Here is a 19,766-nt window from a genome sequence, read left to right on the forward strand (position 1 = left end):
GCTCATCTTTCTTCATTCTATCACTTTGGGTATCTTCGACAAGATCCATACCCTGCTCCAACCCCACCCAGGAAAGAACTAATTAACAAATAAACTGCTTCATGTATATCCTTCCCTTACTAGTGGTATTTTATACATGCTGTAGATGCTGCTGGTGTGTTTAAAAAATCATTTCAAATTGCTTTTGTAGGTAAAATAGTATTTCATATTATTTGTACTTCCATGGATTGCTATAAGGACAAATTATTGGTTTCTCTTATCTGAATTGTGTTATGACTAGTTTTCTACAGGAGTGTTTAATCCCATCCAAGGCACTAGATCAGTAGTTCTCAACTTTCCTAATGCCACTGACACTTTAATACAGTTCCTCATGTTGTGGTGATCCCCAACCATAAAATTATTTTCACATACCTGTATTTATACGGGTTGTTATGTGATGGTTTTAGGCGACCCCTGTGAAAGGGTCGTTCGACCCCCAAAGGGGTCACGACCCACATGTTGAGAACTGCTGCACTAGATGAAAGCCCAAGACTAATGCTGTACTGTGCAAGTGAATCATCACATCTTAACCCAAGAATATTATACATTTGATTTGTCTAATTCCCCTTGTTATGAACACCTACTAAGCAATCTACTAGTGCTTTTGTGGCTTCCAATAAGTCATTGAAAAAAATCTGATGGCTCTGAATGTTGAGATCCCTGCGCCAGTTCTTCTTCTTTATAAATTAGTAAACTGGTAACTAACTTTCGGATTATGTGTTTTTTTGTTTTTTTTTTTTTTTGAGACAGTCATCACTTTGTTGCTGTGGCATCATCATAGCTCACAACAACTTCAAACTCTTAGGTTTAAGAGATCCTCCCAACTCTTGTCTAGTGTTTCTGTTAGTGTTTCTATTTTTAGCAGAGATGGGTCTCACTCTTGCTCAGGCCTTCTCGAACTCCTGAGCTCAAGCAATCCACTTGGCTTGGCCTTCCATAGTACATTAGCCACTGAGTCTGGACGATAAACATGTTTCTTAAATGTGATTACCATGTATCAGCCTAATACAGTACTTTTGGTGGGCTGGTAAAAGCTAACTTTCAATCTGCACTGGATGCCTGGAATTAGTCCGAAAAATATTCACCCTGGGAAGGCTTTTGAGATATTAACCAGTTAATTCCCTAGTCCATACTACTTTGATATCACAAAGAGATGAAGCTTGAATCACAGCTACATGTTCTAGAATTTAAATTTTTACGTTTACTTTTGCCAATTACACTAAATCTAAACTTTTTACAGATTTTGGATTTTCTAGGCGTATCATGTTACTTGCAAAATAGCAATTTATTTTCATTTATTAATGCAAAAATAATACACACACACATATATATATATATTTTGAGACAGAGTCTCGCTTTGTCATCCTGGTAGAGTACCATGGCTTATGACTCACAGCAACCTCAAACTCTTGGGCTCAAGCGATCCTCTTGCCTCAGCCTCCCAAGTAGCTGGGACTACATGTGCCAGACAGTGCCTGGTTATTTTTTTTTTGTTTAAGATTTTTTTTTGTTTTACTCTTTTTTTTTTGAGACATAGTCCCACTATGTCGCCCTCAGTAGAGTGCCATGACATCACAGCTCACAGCAACCTCAAACTCCTGGGCTTAAGCGATTCTCTTGCCTCAGCCTCCCAGTAGCTGGGACTACAGGTGCCTGCCACAATGCCTGGCTATTTGTTGTTGCAATCACTGTTTAGCAGGCCTGGGCTGGGTTCAAACCTGCCAGCCTTGGTGTACGTGGCCGGTGCCCTTACACACTGAGCTACAGTGCTGCCCAATGCCTGGCTATTTTTAAGAGATGGAGTCTTGCTCTTACTCTTGCTCAGGCTGATCTTGAACTCCTGAGCTCAGGCAATCCACATGTCTCTGCCTCCCAGAGTGCTAGGATTATAGGCGTGAGCCATTGTGCCTGGCCCATTAACAATATTTAAAAAAAAAAAAGTTAAATAATAAAGGAGATAAAGAAATCCTTGTTTCGGGCGGCGCCTGTGGCTCAGTGAGTAGGGCGCCGGCCCCATATGCCGAGGGCGGAGGGTTCAAACCCAGCCCTGGCCAAACTGCAACAAAAAAATAGCCGGGCGTTGTGGCGGGTGCCTGTAGTCCCAGCTGCTCGGGAGGCTGAGGCAAGAGAATCGCTTAAGCCCATGAGTTGGAGGTTGCTGTGAGCTGTGTAAGGCCACGGCACTCTACCGAGGGCCATAAAGTGAGACTCTGTCTCTACAAAAAAAAAAAAAATCCTTGTTTCGTTCCTGAAAATGAAAATATTTAATTAAAACAATGATGAAATCCAGAGACTTATTTAGTTTGCGCATCCCAATGTTGATTTTGGATGTGAAGTATGGTATCTTAAAAAAAAAGGATATGATTATAAAATTTGTAGTACCATTTTTCTCCATTAATTTTCTTCCAATTATAGAACCACTGCACGATCATTACAAATATTTTAAACCTTACAGATACATTTAAAATAGAAAATAAAAGCATCCCATAATTTCATCCTTATTCAGTTTTAGAGTATGATCCCCTCTTTTTTTTCTGTCCATGTACTAAATGTGATTTTTTTCCTTGCTTATAAGAGTTTGGTTATATCTACATACTGTTTAACTAAAGTTTTTCATGTAGCTCAAGGAACGTTCTTACCTTGTTTCAAAGTATCTACATATGTGAGCTATGATTTTCTTCCTTTTTTTTTCTTGAGACAGAGTCTCACTCTGTTGCCCAGGTCAGAATGCCATCCATGGTGTCACCACAGCTCACAGCAACCTTAAATTCTTGGACTTAAGTAATCCTTCTGCCTCAAACTACCAAGTAGCTGGGGCTATAGGTGCCTGCTGTGACAAGGGCTGGGCTAATTCTTCTATGTTTAGTAGAGACAGATCTCACTCTTGTTCAGGCTGGTCTTGAACTCCTGAGCTCAAGGGATCCTCCCACCTCAACTTCCCAGAGTGCTAGGTTTATAGGCATGAACCACTGCGCCCAGCCAAAACTAAATTTTTAAATATTAAAATGCTGTGGTTTCAGACACATTGTGATTTCAGATGTAGTTGGCAGCTTTCCTAACCTTCTCTGAATTCTGTCTTCTCTAACCCCATCCCTAGCCATTCTCACTTCAACAGCATTCCAAATCTCCCTTTATTATTTAGTATCTATAACTCTGCTGTCCTCTGCAATCTTCAATTTGCAATTCTTATACAACAATAGTTGTCTTACAGATACCAGTTTAAATTGCACACGAACTTTATGGATGCCCTGTGTAAATTCCCTTTATTTTCTAACAAATCTTAAAATCTGCTCAGGTACCTATATAAAATTACCACAAGGATATTTTCTCAAAACTAGAAATGACTTACAATCCAATATAGGTCTTGAGACAATCTTACCTCTGGTCACAATATTTTAATGTTCTGGCCCTTTGACCTAACTTCAAAGTTCATAGAATTAAGGATACAACCAATTTAAATTTTCTACTACTTTTTTTTTTCCTTCCAGTTTTTGGCCAGGGCTGGGTTTGAACCTGCCACCTCCAGCATATGGGGCTGGTGCCCTGCTCCTTTGAGCCACTGGCACCGCCCAAACTTTCTACTTCTTGTTCAAATTAAAACCCTCTATCGATTCCTGTGTCCATTAATGTGGACTTTGTTTTCTCAAGCTCTTTTGAAGGTACCCCTCCTTATAAAACATCATTTCAGCTAGAAAAGGGAGTTAATTTGAAACTTTGGGACATACTCTGTCCATTTATATGAGGAAAAAAGACAGCACTGTTTCTAGGTCTTCAACATCATATCCAAGACAATGTCTAATTTTCTATAATAAGGCATAACCAAAAAAAAAAAGATCTTCTGTTGCTCCATTTGTGAAGGTATTGGTTTATATTTAGTGCTGTGCTATTAATCACATTTGGCTATTTAAATTTATTTTGTTTAAAATTAAATACAATAAACATTCAGTCACATTTCAAGTTCTCTATACTCGGAGACAGCCAGTGACTGCCATGTTGTGGATGGTGGTGCAGTTAAAGAGTATTTTCTCCCTGTAGAAAGTTCTAAGTAACAGCACTAATATTACATACACAAAACTAAACACTGTGAGGCAGCACTGACAGTGGTTCATAGTTGTAAGAGTGATTTCAGTATAGAACATCATGAAAGCTGATTCAGCTGATATGACAAGCTAGGTTAGTATCCTTTTCCTCTCTCCAACCCCCGCTCCTCTCCATGTTTAATTTCCCTGAAAGTGTGCATTTGTGTTGACAAAGGAAGATCACCCAACAGACAGTAGAACATTCACTATTTGGTCAAAGCTGTCCAAGTAGCTAGAAGAGTTCCTCGCATATAACTTTTAGTATAAATCATATAAATACAAATTACCAAGAACTTTTAAAAAGGTTAGCATTTTGTAAGTCCCCTTCCTTATATGGGAGTAAAACTATACTACTAGAACTCCTGGATATTTTCTTATACCCAAACTGTCACTGCTAGGTTTTGGCCTTTTCCCAAGTGCCATGACCCAGATGCATAATTCTCAAACAGCCAACTTGATCATATCCTCTTTCCCCACATCTTGGCATTTCAGCTACGCACATATGACAGTGGAAGGAACAATCCTTCAAATCTGAAGATGCTCTAATCACTTACCAATAAGATTTTTGAAGAATTATCCCTGACAGCTGTTACTCCTTTATGAAATCTAAGGTAGGGTCACATCTTTTGCCCTACCCCTACCTAAAATGGATCAAAATCTTTTCCATGGGAAGAAGAAGGTTATGATTGAGAAGGAGCACAAGATGGACTTCTAGGGTATAGTAATATTCTATTTCTTGATCTGGGTGGTGGTTCCATTGAGTATTTCACTTCTCACCCTCTAAAACAAAACTACAAACACTGGAGAGGATTCTGGGTGGGCCATCCCTAATGAAGTCTTGAAGGAGAACATAGGTCTAAACACTGGAGATCCGGAGATAGGGGACATCTAGAGAGGCTACATGTCTTGTAAAGACTTATTAGCTAGAGGAAAATCACCCAAAGTCTCTGGGTGACTCTGTTAGTTCCTTAACAGCTCTCAGGCACATTCTTGTAAAGGCAATATTACTGTCAAGATATTTGAACTTTTACTTTCTCACATAATTTACTGGTTTTGTTTTCTATTCTCATACTCTCCCTCTTCAAATTTCTGTTCTTCTCACTGACCTATTTCATGAGACTTACCTCCTAATTACTCACATATGCACCTCTGCTTCACACTAGCAAGCCCACTCAGTTTGCTCTTGGCAATGCCAGCTCCAAAGCACAGCTGGCACTATAGATCTCATCTTACCCTCAAGATCAGGGCTGGGGAAGTCCATCTCTAAGTCTTCCTCCCTAAGCAGAGCAGTTTTTTGTTGTTGTTTTGATTTTTGTTTTCAAATTCTGCTGGGAAAATGGTGGAGGACTTGGGCTTCTATGTACAAAAGTGATCAATCAGCCCTACTCCACACTCCTTTATAGGCCAGCTGAAACTCTGGGCAGTACTATTCAATGGAAACCAGTAAGTTGGTGTTTTCTTAATAAAAATTAAAATGTTCCCAAGAATATTAATATTTTTAAACATTCACTTTAAAAAAAGGAAAAAGAATTTTCTCATATTTTTTCTCCCCTTCCTGAATGGCTAGGGGCTTAAAATAATTCAGTGGAATTTACTGCTCATCTTTTATACTTACTCAGCTTAACTAATGTTTCAGTAAATTTTTCACAGTTGATTGCAACTCGGCATAATAGATGGATGAATTGATGATAAGAAAAGAAGTAGTCTAGCAGCATACGATCATAAACGTCATCTTTGCCCTGAAGGTTAAAGATGATAAAATGGTTGCACTTAAATTGTATAATAAAGAGCATATTTTGTGCAAATGTCATAAGCTTAACTAAAAGCTGATTAAATATTTAAATTCTAAAAGAACCTAGTTTTAAAATTCAAATTTCTAGTAATGTTAAGATCTTATTTTCAGTGTGCAAATGCTATAAATTAAATTACCCATTATTTCTATATACTTTAATAAAGTAAAATTACTGTAGGATTTTAAAATTTGACACTTAAGCTCTACAGACATATCAAGAAGAGTGAGTTAAGTGAGATTTTTGAAATAGATTTCAAATTCTTTCTGTAATGGTTACTAAAATGTTAATTATTTTTAACATTTTATCTTGTAAGAACTTTTCAAGTATACTTATGATCCACGGATGGTGGGCAAGGCAGAGTATGAATGACATATGGGTGAAGAAAGATAAAGGGGAAAACTATTTTTAAAAAGTGTTGAAACTAAGATAAATTATCCTGTGTCAGTGTACCTTGTCTCACAATTTATAACTGACATTTTAGAGTGTTAGAGGACAGGAAACAGACTAAAAATGATGATAAAATCTATCCATTGATGATACTATGCTTAGTTCAAAGGTATCTAATTTAGGGGTGACAAAGAAAGTCATTAATTATATGGCCAAATTGAAAAACAATAAGTACCTAACTTGACTTTTCAGATTTAGATAAATGACCCAATCATAATTTAGCCTACTGACAAATACTAAGGCTTACTGTTAAGGTAATTTTTGAGGGGAAAAAAAAACTTACTACTTATGTTTATTGTTGATTTTGCAAATATTAACCAACATTTCGGAGCACTAAAAGGAAAAAGTCCAAATGAGTCTAATCCACGAATGATCACTTATATCTAATCTACTTGTAACTGCCAGGGGTGAAATTTTAAATTACTCTGTACTACAGAAACATGATTTTCCTGGCATCCCAACATACCTTACTGGTTTCCACCATTGTGGGCAAGAGGCACATATTGAGTTCAGGGCGCGGAGGCCGAATATTGCTTTTCCCTCCTATTAGCTTGATATTTTCTCGACAAGGGAAATAAGGTCCAAGAGACACTAAGATATTAAAAGTGTACAATAAGAATAAATGGAAAAAGTAAATCTCCATACTTCAGTGTGCAGAACCATTAAATGAGATCCATATTCAAGTACTGTGCTAGATGAATACGTACTTGGTATGTTGCTGTGATGGTAAGTACAATGGTTGTGCTGTAGAAAGGGAACAAGAGTATGAAGAAAATCATGGGGACTCAAAAGTACAAGTTCCTTGAGGACATCTGAAAATAAAAACACAATTTGGGTATTAAAAAACTGGAGTTGTATCTACCTGCTCCTATCAAATTTACAAATCCTGTAACTGGTTGCCTCATGACAACCAAACTAATTAGTCTAAAACTTTTTGCTCTTGACACTGGTAGAAATTGTCTGATCTCAATCAAATCGAGATCAACAGTTATTAACTGCAACAGGGCCGTTATTTGGAAACAGAAGTTTACAACACTATTTCTAAGTATTTTATTTAACCAAGGGATGCTTCACGGAGAAGTACAGTAAAAGAAATATTTAATACACATAGATTATGTGTCTTTGTAAAATTAACCACAAGAGCTTAGAAAGAAACTTAAAGTTCAGAGTTCTTTGGATATGAGGGGTAATCCTTAATCTACTTCTAAGGTTTATGGCTGGACTGATTCTTTTTTTTTTTTTTTGCAGTTTTGGCCGGGGCTGAGTTTGAACCCGCCACCTCTGGCATATGGAGCCAGTGCCCTACTCCTTTGAGCCACAGGAGCCGCCTCTGGACTGATTCTTTATCCTCTAATCACAAAGGAGGAAAGCTCATGATGATGGGCTATTTCTGGTGATCAGATGTTACGGCTATACATCTCTCCCCTCTCTGGAGAAGTCTAATAAAATGAAATATTGGTCAGTAATTATACAGAATAACATTAAGACTGACTGCTTGTACAAGACAGCCAGAGTTATCTATGCTTTATGACAGTAGTTCTCAACTTTCCTAATGCCGCAACCCTTTAATACAGTTCCTCATGTTGCGGCATTTGGAAGGTTGAGAACCACTGCTTTATGAGAAAGCATGAACAATTATGGTTTCTAAAGCTCAGGACTTTAAGGCAGTAAAAAAATTCACTATAACCTTAAAATGGGGGTCTCTTCTAACAGCCACAGATTATCCTTTTATTACAAATATGTAATCATTAAAATGGTGAAATACTCAGACCCTAAGAACAGGTATTGAGAAGTATATTCAGGCAAAAGAACCACAGTGAAGTAAGTCCTACTCCATCAATGTTGACTCCACCTTATAAATACTTAAGTGAGTCTACCTTGGTTATACAGGCATATAGGATAAAAGGAGTATAGAACTAAAGAAACCTACACATAACTTAAGGTCAAAGAGCCTCTTTCTATTAAGTGACCTGCTCATAACCAAGTGAGTAATTATCAGCAGGTTAACAAATAGAACTTGATTTTCTTGAGACCTGTGAGCCAAAGTAAGTTACACACAAAAAGTCCAAATGTTTTCCAAGTACAACAGACCTAATCATCACCTCTTACAAAACTAAAAAACAAAAACCACACACACACACAAAAAGTTTTTGATTTTTCAAGTAACTCACCTATACAGGCATTTCTAAGTTCTGGAGGACTATAGGAATTAAGAAGAGTTAACAGTTTATGCGCAAATTCAATTCGCTCTTGCCACTGGATTAATGCTTGTTTCACATCTGCAAATATAAAAGCATACATAAATATGCCACTTGAGATCAGATTTTCTCAAAACATTTTCCTGTTGTAAACTAGAGAATGCTAAAGCTAAGAAATTAAAATTAATTACACAAATATTTTTGTTATAAGCTAAATCATTTTCATGAGATACCTACTAACGTTAAACATGCTAGATTTCTTAAAGTATATAAACATGTTATCAGTGATAAACACGTTCCACTTTCTAGGAATGTTTATGAAGTGCAGAGTTCTTACTATTATAGGACATATATTTATTTCTCTTAAAACAACAAATTATCTAATTAAGTTTCTAGCCAGAGAACCTTCAGAGAATACCCAACTTGTTACTGTGTCTGGCAACGTTCGCCAATCTCTGAAATCTTGACACTTACGGCATGTATGTCTATTTTTCAGGCAAGCATAAGGAAAACATATAAGAACATTCCAACATTATATCAGGAAGTCATTACAGACATTTCCTGATGGTTAGCTAGTCTTGGCACCATCTTCTGTGCATAAACTAGAGATAAAGACAATTTCTTTGGGGCATGTGATTTAAACCTTATTTATCTTTAATAAAACAAAATAAAAATAAGAAGTAGAAATGACCAAACCTTTTCTTTGAAGATATGGGCGTGTAGACTTCAAAACTGAAAGGAATATTGACAGAAGTTCTACTAAATCTCCAGTCACATGGCAAGCTGTAGCTTCATGATACATCATGTGCAAAGTGTTGAAAGACTACAAGTGATTTAAAAAAAATTAAAAACTCAATTTCATTTTTACTTCTGAGCCACAAAATGGTAGGGCTCATCCTTTATACATATGATTTCAGACTCAAACTGTATGTGGGTGTGTACATGCACAAAACAAATATATGTTTTCCATCTAAAAGTCAAATTCTCCCCTTCTCCTTTCAACAGTCCTCACCTTCAGAGCTCTGCTTGTGCTGTGTTATATATCCTAGTCTGAAGAAATAATTTGTTTAATCACCCCTCACCTGCTCTAAGACTGTAAGCCTTAGAAATAACAAGGCAGCAGGAAACAAGAAGATAGGCAGTAATAGGCAACTGCTTTAAGTAACTTTTCATGGCCTCTGTAGAAAGATGATAGCAAAATGGCTCCCAGCCAAAGGCCAAACAATAGGCCTAAAAGAGATAAAAGAGCTCCATAAGGTAGGAATTCAATTCCTTTCATTATATTGGCTTGTTAAAGCTAAATTCTTTTAACCACATTAGGTTAATTAAGCCCCTGTTTTTTTCTATTTCATTTTATAATTAAGCATCCTTCTAATCCTCTTGTATCAGTTCATCTATACCCTATTCCCAGCTGAAAGGCCAAAATTCTTAGCTTAGAATCTGTGGCAGTACAGAAACTGAACAATGTACCTGAATGGCATTTACAAGCTTGTCAACTTTGAGGACAGGAATTGCGTATGTTTTGTTCACTGCTATATCCCCTGTGCCTACCACAGTGCCTGGCACAAAGTAGACATTCAAACATCTGTTGAATGTAATCTCACTACTCTTCACATACCTTTTTTTGTTTGGTTGGTTTTTAGTCAAACAGAAATATTTGGCATTCCTCAAATACCTCAAATATAACCAATACTTTCTTGCCTCAATGCTTATGAAGTTATTTATTTAAGTGTTCTTCCACTTACTTTTCCAAGTCCAGATTCTTCAAAGAACAGAATATATTTCAAACAAGTTCTGTGCCTAGTCTATAATATCATCAGCACATTAAGTGCCATGTGAGTTGTATTTAACTCATGCTGGTTTTGAGCCCAGGGTTTCATGAAGCAGAGCAAACCTCTGCAGTTGGTTAGTGAAAATTTTAACCTGTTGATATTCTTACTGTTACATCAGTATCAACAATTCTAAAAACATTGATTAAATGAACAGAAGTCAGTAACATTGTTTTTCTATTGGTATCCCTTTAAATTACATTTAAAACTGACAAATCAAAAGAAACACTTTACCCCTGTGAACTTTTTAAGTTTTCACTTTACTTTTTATAGTATTAATTTCCAAGTTTTTATACTACTTTTTAATGAATGTATGTTCTAGGATTGTTTTCTTTTTGAAGTTTTTATTCCATTTCATAATAAATACTGTGGCCCCAATGAAAAAAATTTTTTTTCTAGTGTGGCACTCAATGTGTTAACTGAAAAAACTATCTTACCTTTTTTACTCTTTTGGTATTCTTGGAATGTATTCTTTTGTTTTATTTCCATTATTAGAAAAAAGGGTATGATGAATCTCTGGTGGCTTTAAAGTTATCTCACACTTGTAGATGTTCAATAATTGTGGGAGAAGTTATCTCACACTTGTAGATGTTCAATAATTGTGGGAGAATGAATGGCTCTGATTTTAACCACTTTTAACATTCTCTGGCTTCCTCTGATGATGCTAATCTCAGTTTCTGTAATCTGTCAAATAACTGGGCTCTTGGGAAATTATGTTTGCCCTTGACTAAACCACATGAAATTCATTTCCTTACATATGAAATGACTAAAATTAGTCTATTTCTAATGGTTGTTTCTAAATACAAAATGAAGAGAAAGGTATGGAATTACTATGGAAAAAGAAACAGCACCCTAAAAATGATAACCTAATTATTCTTGGAATATAAATCCCCAGTTACTAACTAATCTATATAATTAAAATCCTGACACCTATAAAACAGTCTACCATAAACTCTAATGGACATAAGAAGTTTTGATGAGAACATTAAAATGAAATAAATCTATAGTAAAATGTAATAAAATATTTACCTCAGTCATTAAGATCAACCCTCGATTAAATACGACCAGAAGTCTGTCTTCATCAGATTCCAATAGTATTCTGAAGGCACTAAAGGGATACACAAAGTCCAGTTTGAGAACTCTCCATCAGAATAGAAAACTAAGGTTATGAAAAAATAAACATAAGCAAAACTGTCGCCCAGGCTGGACTCCAACAGGGGTATCATAGCTCACTGGAACCTCCAATTCCTGGGCTCAAGTGATCTTCCTGCCTCAGCCCCCTAAGTAGCTGAGACTATAGGCCAACATCACACTCAGCTAATATTTTTACATTTTTTTTACTTAGAGAGTCGGTCTTACTATGTTGTTCAGACTGATCTTAAACTTTTGGACTCCAGTGGTCCTCCTGCCTTGGCTTGTCTCAAAGTGCTGGGATTACATGTGTGAGCCACCATGCCCAACCAGTTATTTTTCTTTGAATGTCAAAAGGATGCTCCCCATCCCCTCACTTCAAAAGATGAAACAAAAAACACCAGAAAACATCTTTTTACCTTATTAAAGTAGTCCAGCAGGAGCGGCCATCTAAGCAACGTAAGTAACAACTTATTGTTGTTTTCTTAAACTGTTTAATATCTTCTAATTCTTCTCTCATATCTGGCCTCTGAGCTATAAACAGCTGCATCAGGTTAAATAGTTCTTCCACTGCCTAAAAAGGCAAATAATCAATATGATGATCTTTTAACGCTAGAGCATTTTAGAACATCTGCTTCTCATTTCTAAATGTTATGTTCATTAGTCAATTCAAAATTATACAAATAAGTTAGATTACTATTCCAGTTATAAACTTAGTAATGAATCCTATTTTCAAAAATTAATGTTATACACTAAAAAACCTACAAATCTTAAAATACAAGTTTAGAAAGATTAAAAACCATAAGTAGTAGTCTTACTACTATTCAAAGCACTAGTTCCATAATTCATTCATCCATAAATGTGGATGAAATCATTATTTGTCACCAAGATTTTAAATGCCTAAATTATACTTAAATTAGTATTTTTTCTGAGATAATCCTTTGTGCCAACATTAGACCTTTTTAAGATGATATTCAAGGTCCTGATGGACAAAATATGGGAAACAGTATCTCAGTAATCATTGGCTGTGATTTTATAGACATTTGCTTATGTGTGTGTTAGGAAAGATTTGCTCCTCTAACACACACTTGTAAATGAATTGAAACCTCCAGCTTCCTACCCTGTTTCCCCGAAAATAAGACACTGTCTTATTTTAAGCTGTGCTCCCAAAGATGTGCTAGGTCTTATTTTCAGGGGATGCCTTATCTTTCCTGTAAGTAGGTCTTATTTTCGAGGAAACAGGGTAGTATTTCATAGTGAAAATTGACATAATTATCATTTTTATGAAAATTTCCAACAAATGGTGCAATAAAGGACCTTTCATTTCAGTGATGTCATGGGTAAGACACAACAAAGGGGATATGCATTGCAATTTACCTCATATTCATTAAAGACTTACTTATTAACTCTGGACATCACAATGAGAACTACTTCAAACATTAATCACGTGAATATGACAGAGATAAATTCACTGAAGCTTAATACATACTGTTATGACTCCTTTGAATTCAAAGATTGTACTTTTACAGCCTTGGTTCTGAATTTCTTGATACTTAATTACATTCATTTTCTTTCTTTATAGGCATTATAATTTTTACGACTAGACATCAGGTTATTCTTTCTGGATGAGAGATTCTAAATAATTCATCGCATCATATACAAAGGGGAGTTTAATCTATAAAAGACAGTCTAACTATAGGACAGTTTATAACAGAGTAAGAGGCAACAGTGAAAAGTTAAAAAGGTGCTAGGTATGGTGGCTCATGCCTGTAATCCCAGCACTCTGGGAGGCTGAAGCAGGAGCATAGCTTGAGGGCAGGAGTTCAACACCAGCCTGAGCAATATAGAGAGATCCTATCTCTAAAAAAATACAACAGTTAATTAACTGAGTGTTGTGGCATATGCCTATAATCTGTAGTTCTAGCTGCTTAAAACGGTGAGGTGGGAAGATCACTTGGGCCCAGAAGTACAAGGCAACAGTGAGCTATAAGTTGCGCCATTGCACTCTAGCCTGGGCAAGAGTGAGACACGGTCTCTGAAAAAATAAATAAGAAAAAAGAAAAGTAATATATAGGATTGACAGGTTTACACAGAGGAAAAAATTTAATATGAAACCTAAAAGTAGTCAGCAGAGAAAAGGGGATTTAAAGACTGCATATACTTATTAGCATGACAGATTTTTTTTAACCATTTCATTTTCCTGGATAGAGCTTGAGAAACAATACTAGGGAATACTACTAGTTAAAAAAAAAAGTATTATCTAGCTCACAGCTTAGCACAGCATGTAGATCTTGATTATGAGTACCTCATTTTTAAAAAGTAAAGTACTCATGTCCCTAAAACTGTATCATGAAGTTGAGATTCTTTGTTAGGCATACACAAAAGACATATTTATAAAACCACAATTAAAATAGTAAGTTCTATTAGAGATAAAATTCTACCTTTAAGAATACTTATCAATTTTATAACAATATAGTATTTTTTGTATGTGTCTTCAAGAAACTGAACATAAAGTGCTTAAGAAAGAATGGTTAGACTATTCTATATTTTGCGATCACTTCCCACAAGGAGAAAAAACAGGTATTTCGCATCAATTTGAGGACACAAATATAGAGGATCAATTTTACTCACTCCAGGGTATTGGCTGGCATGTGGTGTAAGATTCTTAAAGGCCCACTGGATGTTCTGGTGAGAAGCCAGTTGTCGTGTGAATGCAGGAGACTGCTCACAGCAGAGCCTCAGAATGCCATAGTAGGCAGGCAGCATCCCACGGTTAAAAAGCACCACATCCTGATCATCATGGTCAGCAAGGATGTAATTGAAGGCAATGTTCTTGGTTACCACTGGGTTCTGAACAATAAGGCGGATATTCTCTGGACAGTCAGCACACACATTGTACCAAAATGAAAGCAAAGCCTGTTTATTGTGATTTGTAGCTATTGCTGGCTCAGAAAGTTTAGGCTGGAAAAGGTTCCACAAATCCATGAAATATGTGGAAAACATCAGCTTCTCAGTTTTGGAAATTAAACAGTAAGTCATAAAGCTAAAATAGGGCACTAGCTTTGTAGTGCCATGAACAGCAGCATCAACATAAAGTTTGGCTCTTGAGAGCAAACCAAGGAGCACGTTGTAGACCTGATGTAGGACTACTGTTGTGTCTGGACTGAGTGGAAGGTCACGGGTTGGGATGTGCAAAGACCTTGTTGACCGGAACATCTGGCGGAAGGAATTGCTTGGTATAAGGGACACCAGAAGATAAGCTGCAGCTATAAAACGTAAAACAAAACTGTCAGATCCTTATAATATATAAAATAGACCGAAGAGCAGTCATTAAACACAAAGCCACTCTTCTCTTTAATAACTAAAATAAATAAAAATCATGGGACATAAACATTTCTTTTGATATCTTTCTGCTTTACCCTTGACTTCAGAGAAAAGTCCCAAGGGGCAACAGAAACAGACTCCCTCCATTCTGCCATTGTTATTATTTAAGTGGCGATAATAATCACCACTAGCAGAAACAGTCTTTTAACCTCTTTTGTTTAGTACTCCCGAGATGTAAAATTTTCTCACTTACTTTATCATTTATTTCTTCTCAGGAAGTAGTATGATTTAACAGAGGATTCACAACATTTTGAGTCAGAAGACAAACCAAAAGGTACCTGACATGGTCTAACCATTTAATACTTTATGGCCTTAGTTTTCTTCTTACTTAAAAACAATGGTACATAATTTTTTTTTTTTTTTGGCTGGGGCTGGGTTTGAACCCACCACCTCCGGCATATGGGACCGGCGCCCTACTCCTTGAGCCACAGGCACCGCCCAGACATAATTTTGTAATAATTTACAAATGGCAAAAACACTTAAGTTCTAAAGATAGAATGGGATCTTAAGTCCTTTGTATTATATAAGATTTATATATATTGTAATTATAGAACATTAATGTTGGAAAATCTTTAAAAGTCTTCTAAGGCTAAACTTACACCCAAAGAATGAAACCTCCTTCAACATACCTGAAAACTGTTATTATGCCTATCTGAGAGGTAATGACATATTATTCCACATGTAAAAGCAGTTACTAGGAGCAAAGCATTGAGCTAGACACTTTTAAAATATCTCATTTAATCCTCACAATGATCCTGGAGGTAGGTGATGTTACAATGAAAAATCTGAATCTTGGAGAAGCAGATACCAAGGTCACAAAGATATAAAGAGGCAGAGACTAGATTGGCCCTTGAGAAATGATGATGAAGATGATAATGATAAAACAATAACAGTAATAACAATAACTGCTAACATTTACTGAATATACACTATATGACATCATAACTTTATGTTGGCAGGCACTGCTTCTCTTATCCCCACTTTAACTCAAGCTTAATGACAGGAAGACTACAATGACATAGCTAGTGACAAAACTGAAAAACAAATACAGATTGTCAAATTCATGGACTAGTGCTCCTAGCAACAACATTCACTATAGAACCTCCTCAAGACTCTCTAATGCCGGAGTTTGGGTTCTTTTCAATACACACGTTGGTTCTGTCCCCCACTAATTTATTTAAAATTTCATATTTTCTACCATATTGTCAAAGCAAGTAAAGTTAGGGTTTCTAAAATTATAGTTTATTTTTACAAATTTATTTTCAAATTAAACTTTATTTGTGCATGATACCCCAATTTCTATGCATTTTTTTTCCTATATACTAATTTGACTTTTTAAAGGCTCCGTTTGGTATGTGTTTCAAATGTAAAAATTTGGCATGTAGGTGTGATCCTCATCAGTTTTTATAGAAGTGCAACTGAGAAAAGCAATTATGATTTAAAAGTCATTTGGTTTAAGTTCCATAGTTTCACCTCATTTGAGTATACTAAGTGGCTGAAAAAACTCCACTGAAAAACTATAAATCTACCATCTAGATTTGACAATCAATATTTTGCTTTGCTTTATCATATACCTGATTATTTCTTTATGTCTTAAAAGCTACTTGTTATTTTTGAGGGAGAATCTCACTCTGTTACCCTAGCTAGGGTGCAGTGGCATGATCATAAGCTCCCTGTAACCTCAAACTCCTAGGGTGCGAGTGATTCTCCTGCCTCAGGCTCCTGAGTAGCTGGGACTATAGGCATGTGCTACCATGTCCAGCTAATTCTGGTAGAGATAGGTTCTTGTTCTTGCTCAGGCTGGTCTTAAACTCCAGACCTCAAGGGATTCTCCTGCTGCGGCCTCCAAGAGTGCTAGGATTATAAATGTGAGCCACTGCACTTGGCCTAAATAAAAAATTCTGCTAGGGAAAACCAAAACTTTTCAATTATGTTTATTTTTAAAAATAGGTAGAAAAATTAATTTGGAAGGATAGGCTATCTTGTTAAAAACTGCCTTAATATAACTCACCAAGAGTCTTTGGGTCTAGTTTTATACTATAGAAAATTCAGAACAGGGTGGTGCCTGTGGCTCAGTCGGTAAGGCGCCGGCCCCATATACCAAGGGTGACGGGTTCAAACCCGGCCCCGGCCAAACTGCAACCAAAATATAGCCGGGCGTTGTGGCGAGCGCCTGTAGTCCCAGCTACTTGGGAGGCTGAGGCAAGAGAATCGCTTAAGCCCAGGAGTTGGAGGTTGCTGTGAGCTGTGTGAGGCCACGGCACTCTACCTAGGGCCATAAAGTGAGACTCTGTCTCTATAAAAAAAAAAAAGAAAACTCAGAACAAATCTATTTCCATTTCTATATAGTAACTCTTCAACTATTTTAAGATATATGTCTTCATTGTTCTTCTTTTCTCTATATTAAAACATTCTCAGTCATTCTTTAACTTTATTTTGTTATATTTATAAGTATCTGTATGTAGCTTTTATACATTTTACTTGAAATCTTATTTTAAGTATTACTAATTCTATTCAGATATTTAGGTCCTTTTTTCAAGGTGCAGATATCAGAACACTTACATAGTCTTCACATCATTTAAAATGATGCATTATGATAATGCTTCCTCACAGAACAATTTAAAAATTTTCACAATTATAAATAATGCTGTTTGCCATCCACATATTGGATAACATTTTCAAGGTTCTTGGTGTGTACTGTCTTTTGTAAGAGTAGTATTAATATACAGTGTCACTGCAATGTATAAGAATGCCATTTCCTCAGTACTGACATCAATACTACATGTTAACAGCTAGCTTAAACAAACAAACTTTTTTTTTTGAGACAGAGCCTCAAGCTGTCACCCTGGGTAGAGTGCCGTGACATCACAACTCACAGCAACCTCCAACTCCTGGGCTCAAGCAATTCTCCTGCCTCAGCCTCCCAAGTAGCCGGGACCACAGGTGCTCCCCACAATGCCCGGCTATTTTTTGGTTGCAGCTGTCATTGTTGTTTGGTGGGCCCGGGCTGGATTTGAACCTGGCAGTTCAGATGAATGCGGCTGGCGCCTTAGCCGCTTGAGCCACAGGTGTGAGCCAGCATAAATTTCTTTATTGTTTTATGTTGGGGGGCTGGGAGGGGGGAGAAGGTCAGTACGTTAATGACAATTAGCATACACACTGGCTCTGACCAATATCCCATTAATGTGGGATTAACTAAAGTTGGAGCAAAAAGAAGCCCATGAGCAGAGTGACAAAGCCAATCTATAGGTTTCCTCCACTGAAAGATGATTCTCTCAAACTTTTTATTGTGGAATAGGTAAAACAGACAATTCCCATATACCCAGTACCCAATTACTCCCATTGTTAACATCTACACAGATCACTATGAAAGTTTTGAGACAGAAGACGTTATGGTCTGTTATTTCACTTCTGAGAAACACAGTCAACAGTGTCCTTTCTCATTCATCCAAGTTTCAACTTGCTCAGTTTATTGGTGTTGCTGGGAAGGCTTCATCTGTTTCTGTTCATGAAGATTTTACTTTTCTTGATTTCTATGTATCTCAAAACTTTCATAATGATCCATGTATTAAGACTATGGTATGTCTGTTGTGACCAAGAAACCAATACCAGAATGTTGCAATTAACTAAACTCCACACTTTAGATTTCACTAGATTTGTACTTATGTCATTTTTTTTACTGTTCCAGGATCCAATTACAATTAGTTGTCACAACTCCTTAAGTTCCTAAGACTTTCCTTGCTTTTGGCAATTTTTTTTTTTTTTTAATTTTAGATAAGAGTCTCACTTTGCCACCCTGGGTAGAGTGCTGTGGCATCATCATAGCTCACAGCAACCTCTAACTTGCAACTGGACTCAAGCGTCCTCTTGCCTCAGCTTTCTAAGTAGCAGGGACTACAGGTGTGTGTCACCATGGCAGGCTATTTTTCTATTTTAGTAGAGATGGGGTCTTGCTCTTGCTCAGGCTGGTTTTGAACTCCTGAGCTCAAGCAATCCATCTGCCTTGGCCTCCTAGAGTGCTAGGATTATAGGCATCAGCTACCATGCCTGGCCTGCTTTTGATAATCTTTACATTTTTGAGGAATACTAGTTAGGTATTTTATAGAATGTCTTTCAAATTGAGTTTGTCTGCTGTACTATATATAATGATTAGACTCAGGTTATGAGTTTTTAAGAGGAAGATCAGACAGATGAAGTATCCTTTACATTATACCCAATCAAGGGTACACACTATCAACCCGACTTAAATCAGTGATGTTAACCTTAACCACCTGGCTGAGTTAGTGTCTATCAAGTTTCTTCATTGTAAGGTTACTACCCATGCCCTGCATTCTACTCTTTGGAAGGAAGTCATTAAGCCACATTTGAGGAATAAGGAGTTTAGCTCCATCTCCTGAATGGGGGGCTGTGTGATGTACATAAATTATTTACAATTCTCTTTTATGGGAGATTTGTTTCTTCTCCATTTATTCATCCATTCAGTCATTTATTTATTATATCAGTACAGACTCATGGACATTTATTTTATACTCTGGGTTATAAGTCAGTGCTATGTTATATGTTATTCAAATTATTCTAATTTGGGTAATTGGGAGTTCTTTTAGGTTAACGCTATGTCCCTTTGACATATCCTTTATCATTTTGTTTTTTGAGTATATATATACTGGAAATATAATAAGCTTCAGATTCATCTTGGATAGTCTTTGCCCCAGCCCTAAAAATCAGCTATTTCTCCAAGGAATCTGTGAATCCTTTTATTGGAGAATGGTGTTCAGAATCCCAGACCTAGGCACTAGATATGTTTATTGTTATTGGAGTATCACTGATTCTAGGCCTCTCTCGGTGAACTGCTAGAAAATGCTTTTA

The 19,766-nt window shown here is 36.5% G+C and overlaps 1 protein-coding gene across 4 annotated transcripts in view; it reads right to left on the bottom strand.

Annotated features, from left to right (window-relative positions):
* USP34 (ubiquitin specific peptidase 34) overlaps positions 1-19,766 on the bottom strand; it is a 276,477-nt gene that overhangs the window by 7,677 nt on the left and 249,034 nt on the right. For 3 of the 4 annotated variants that reach the window (XM_053589537.1, XM_053589535.1, XM_053589536.1), the window contains exons 68-75: positions 14,148-14,782; positions 11,936-12,090; positions 11,415-11,493; positions 9,253-9,379; positions 8,530-8,637; positions 7,066-7,170; positions 6,825-6,949; positions 5,734-5,857 (exon numbers count right to left, since the gene is read on the bottom strand). In XM_053589537.1, the coding sequence (XP_053445512.1) occupies positions 5,734-5,857; positions 6,825-6,949; positions 7,066-7,170; positions 8,530-8,637; positions 9,253-9,379; positions 11,415-11,493; positions 11,936-12,090; positions 14,148-14,782 (1,458 nt within the window). The remainder of the gene's footprint in view (positions 1-5,733; positions 5,858-6,824; positions 6,950-7,065; positions 7,171-8,529; positions 8,638-9,252; positions 9,380-11,414; positions 11,494-11,935; positions 12,091-14,147; positions 14,783-19,766) is intronic. The other variant, XM_053589538.1, reaches the window with a different exon arrangement.

Source organism: Nycticebus coucang, chromosome 4 (assembly GCF_027406575.1).
Source record: "Nycticebus coucang isolate mNycCou1 chromosome 4, mNycCou1.pri, whole genome shotgun sequence".
NCBI classification, from domain to species: Eukaryota; Metazoa; Chordata; class Mammalia; order Primates; family Lorisidae; genus Nycticebus; species Nycticebus coucang.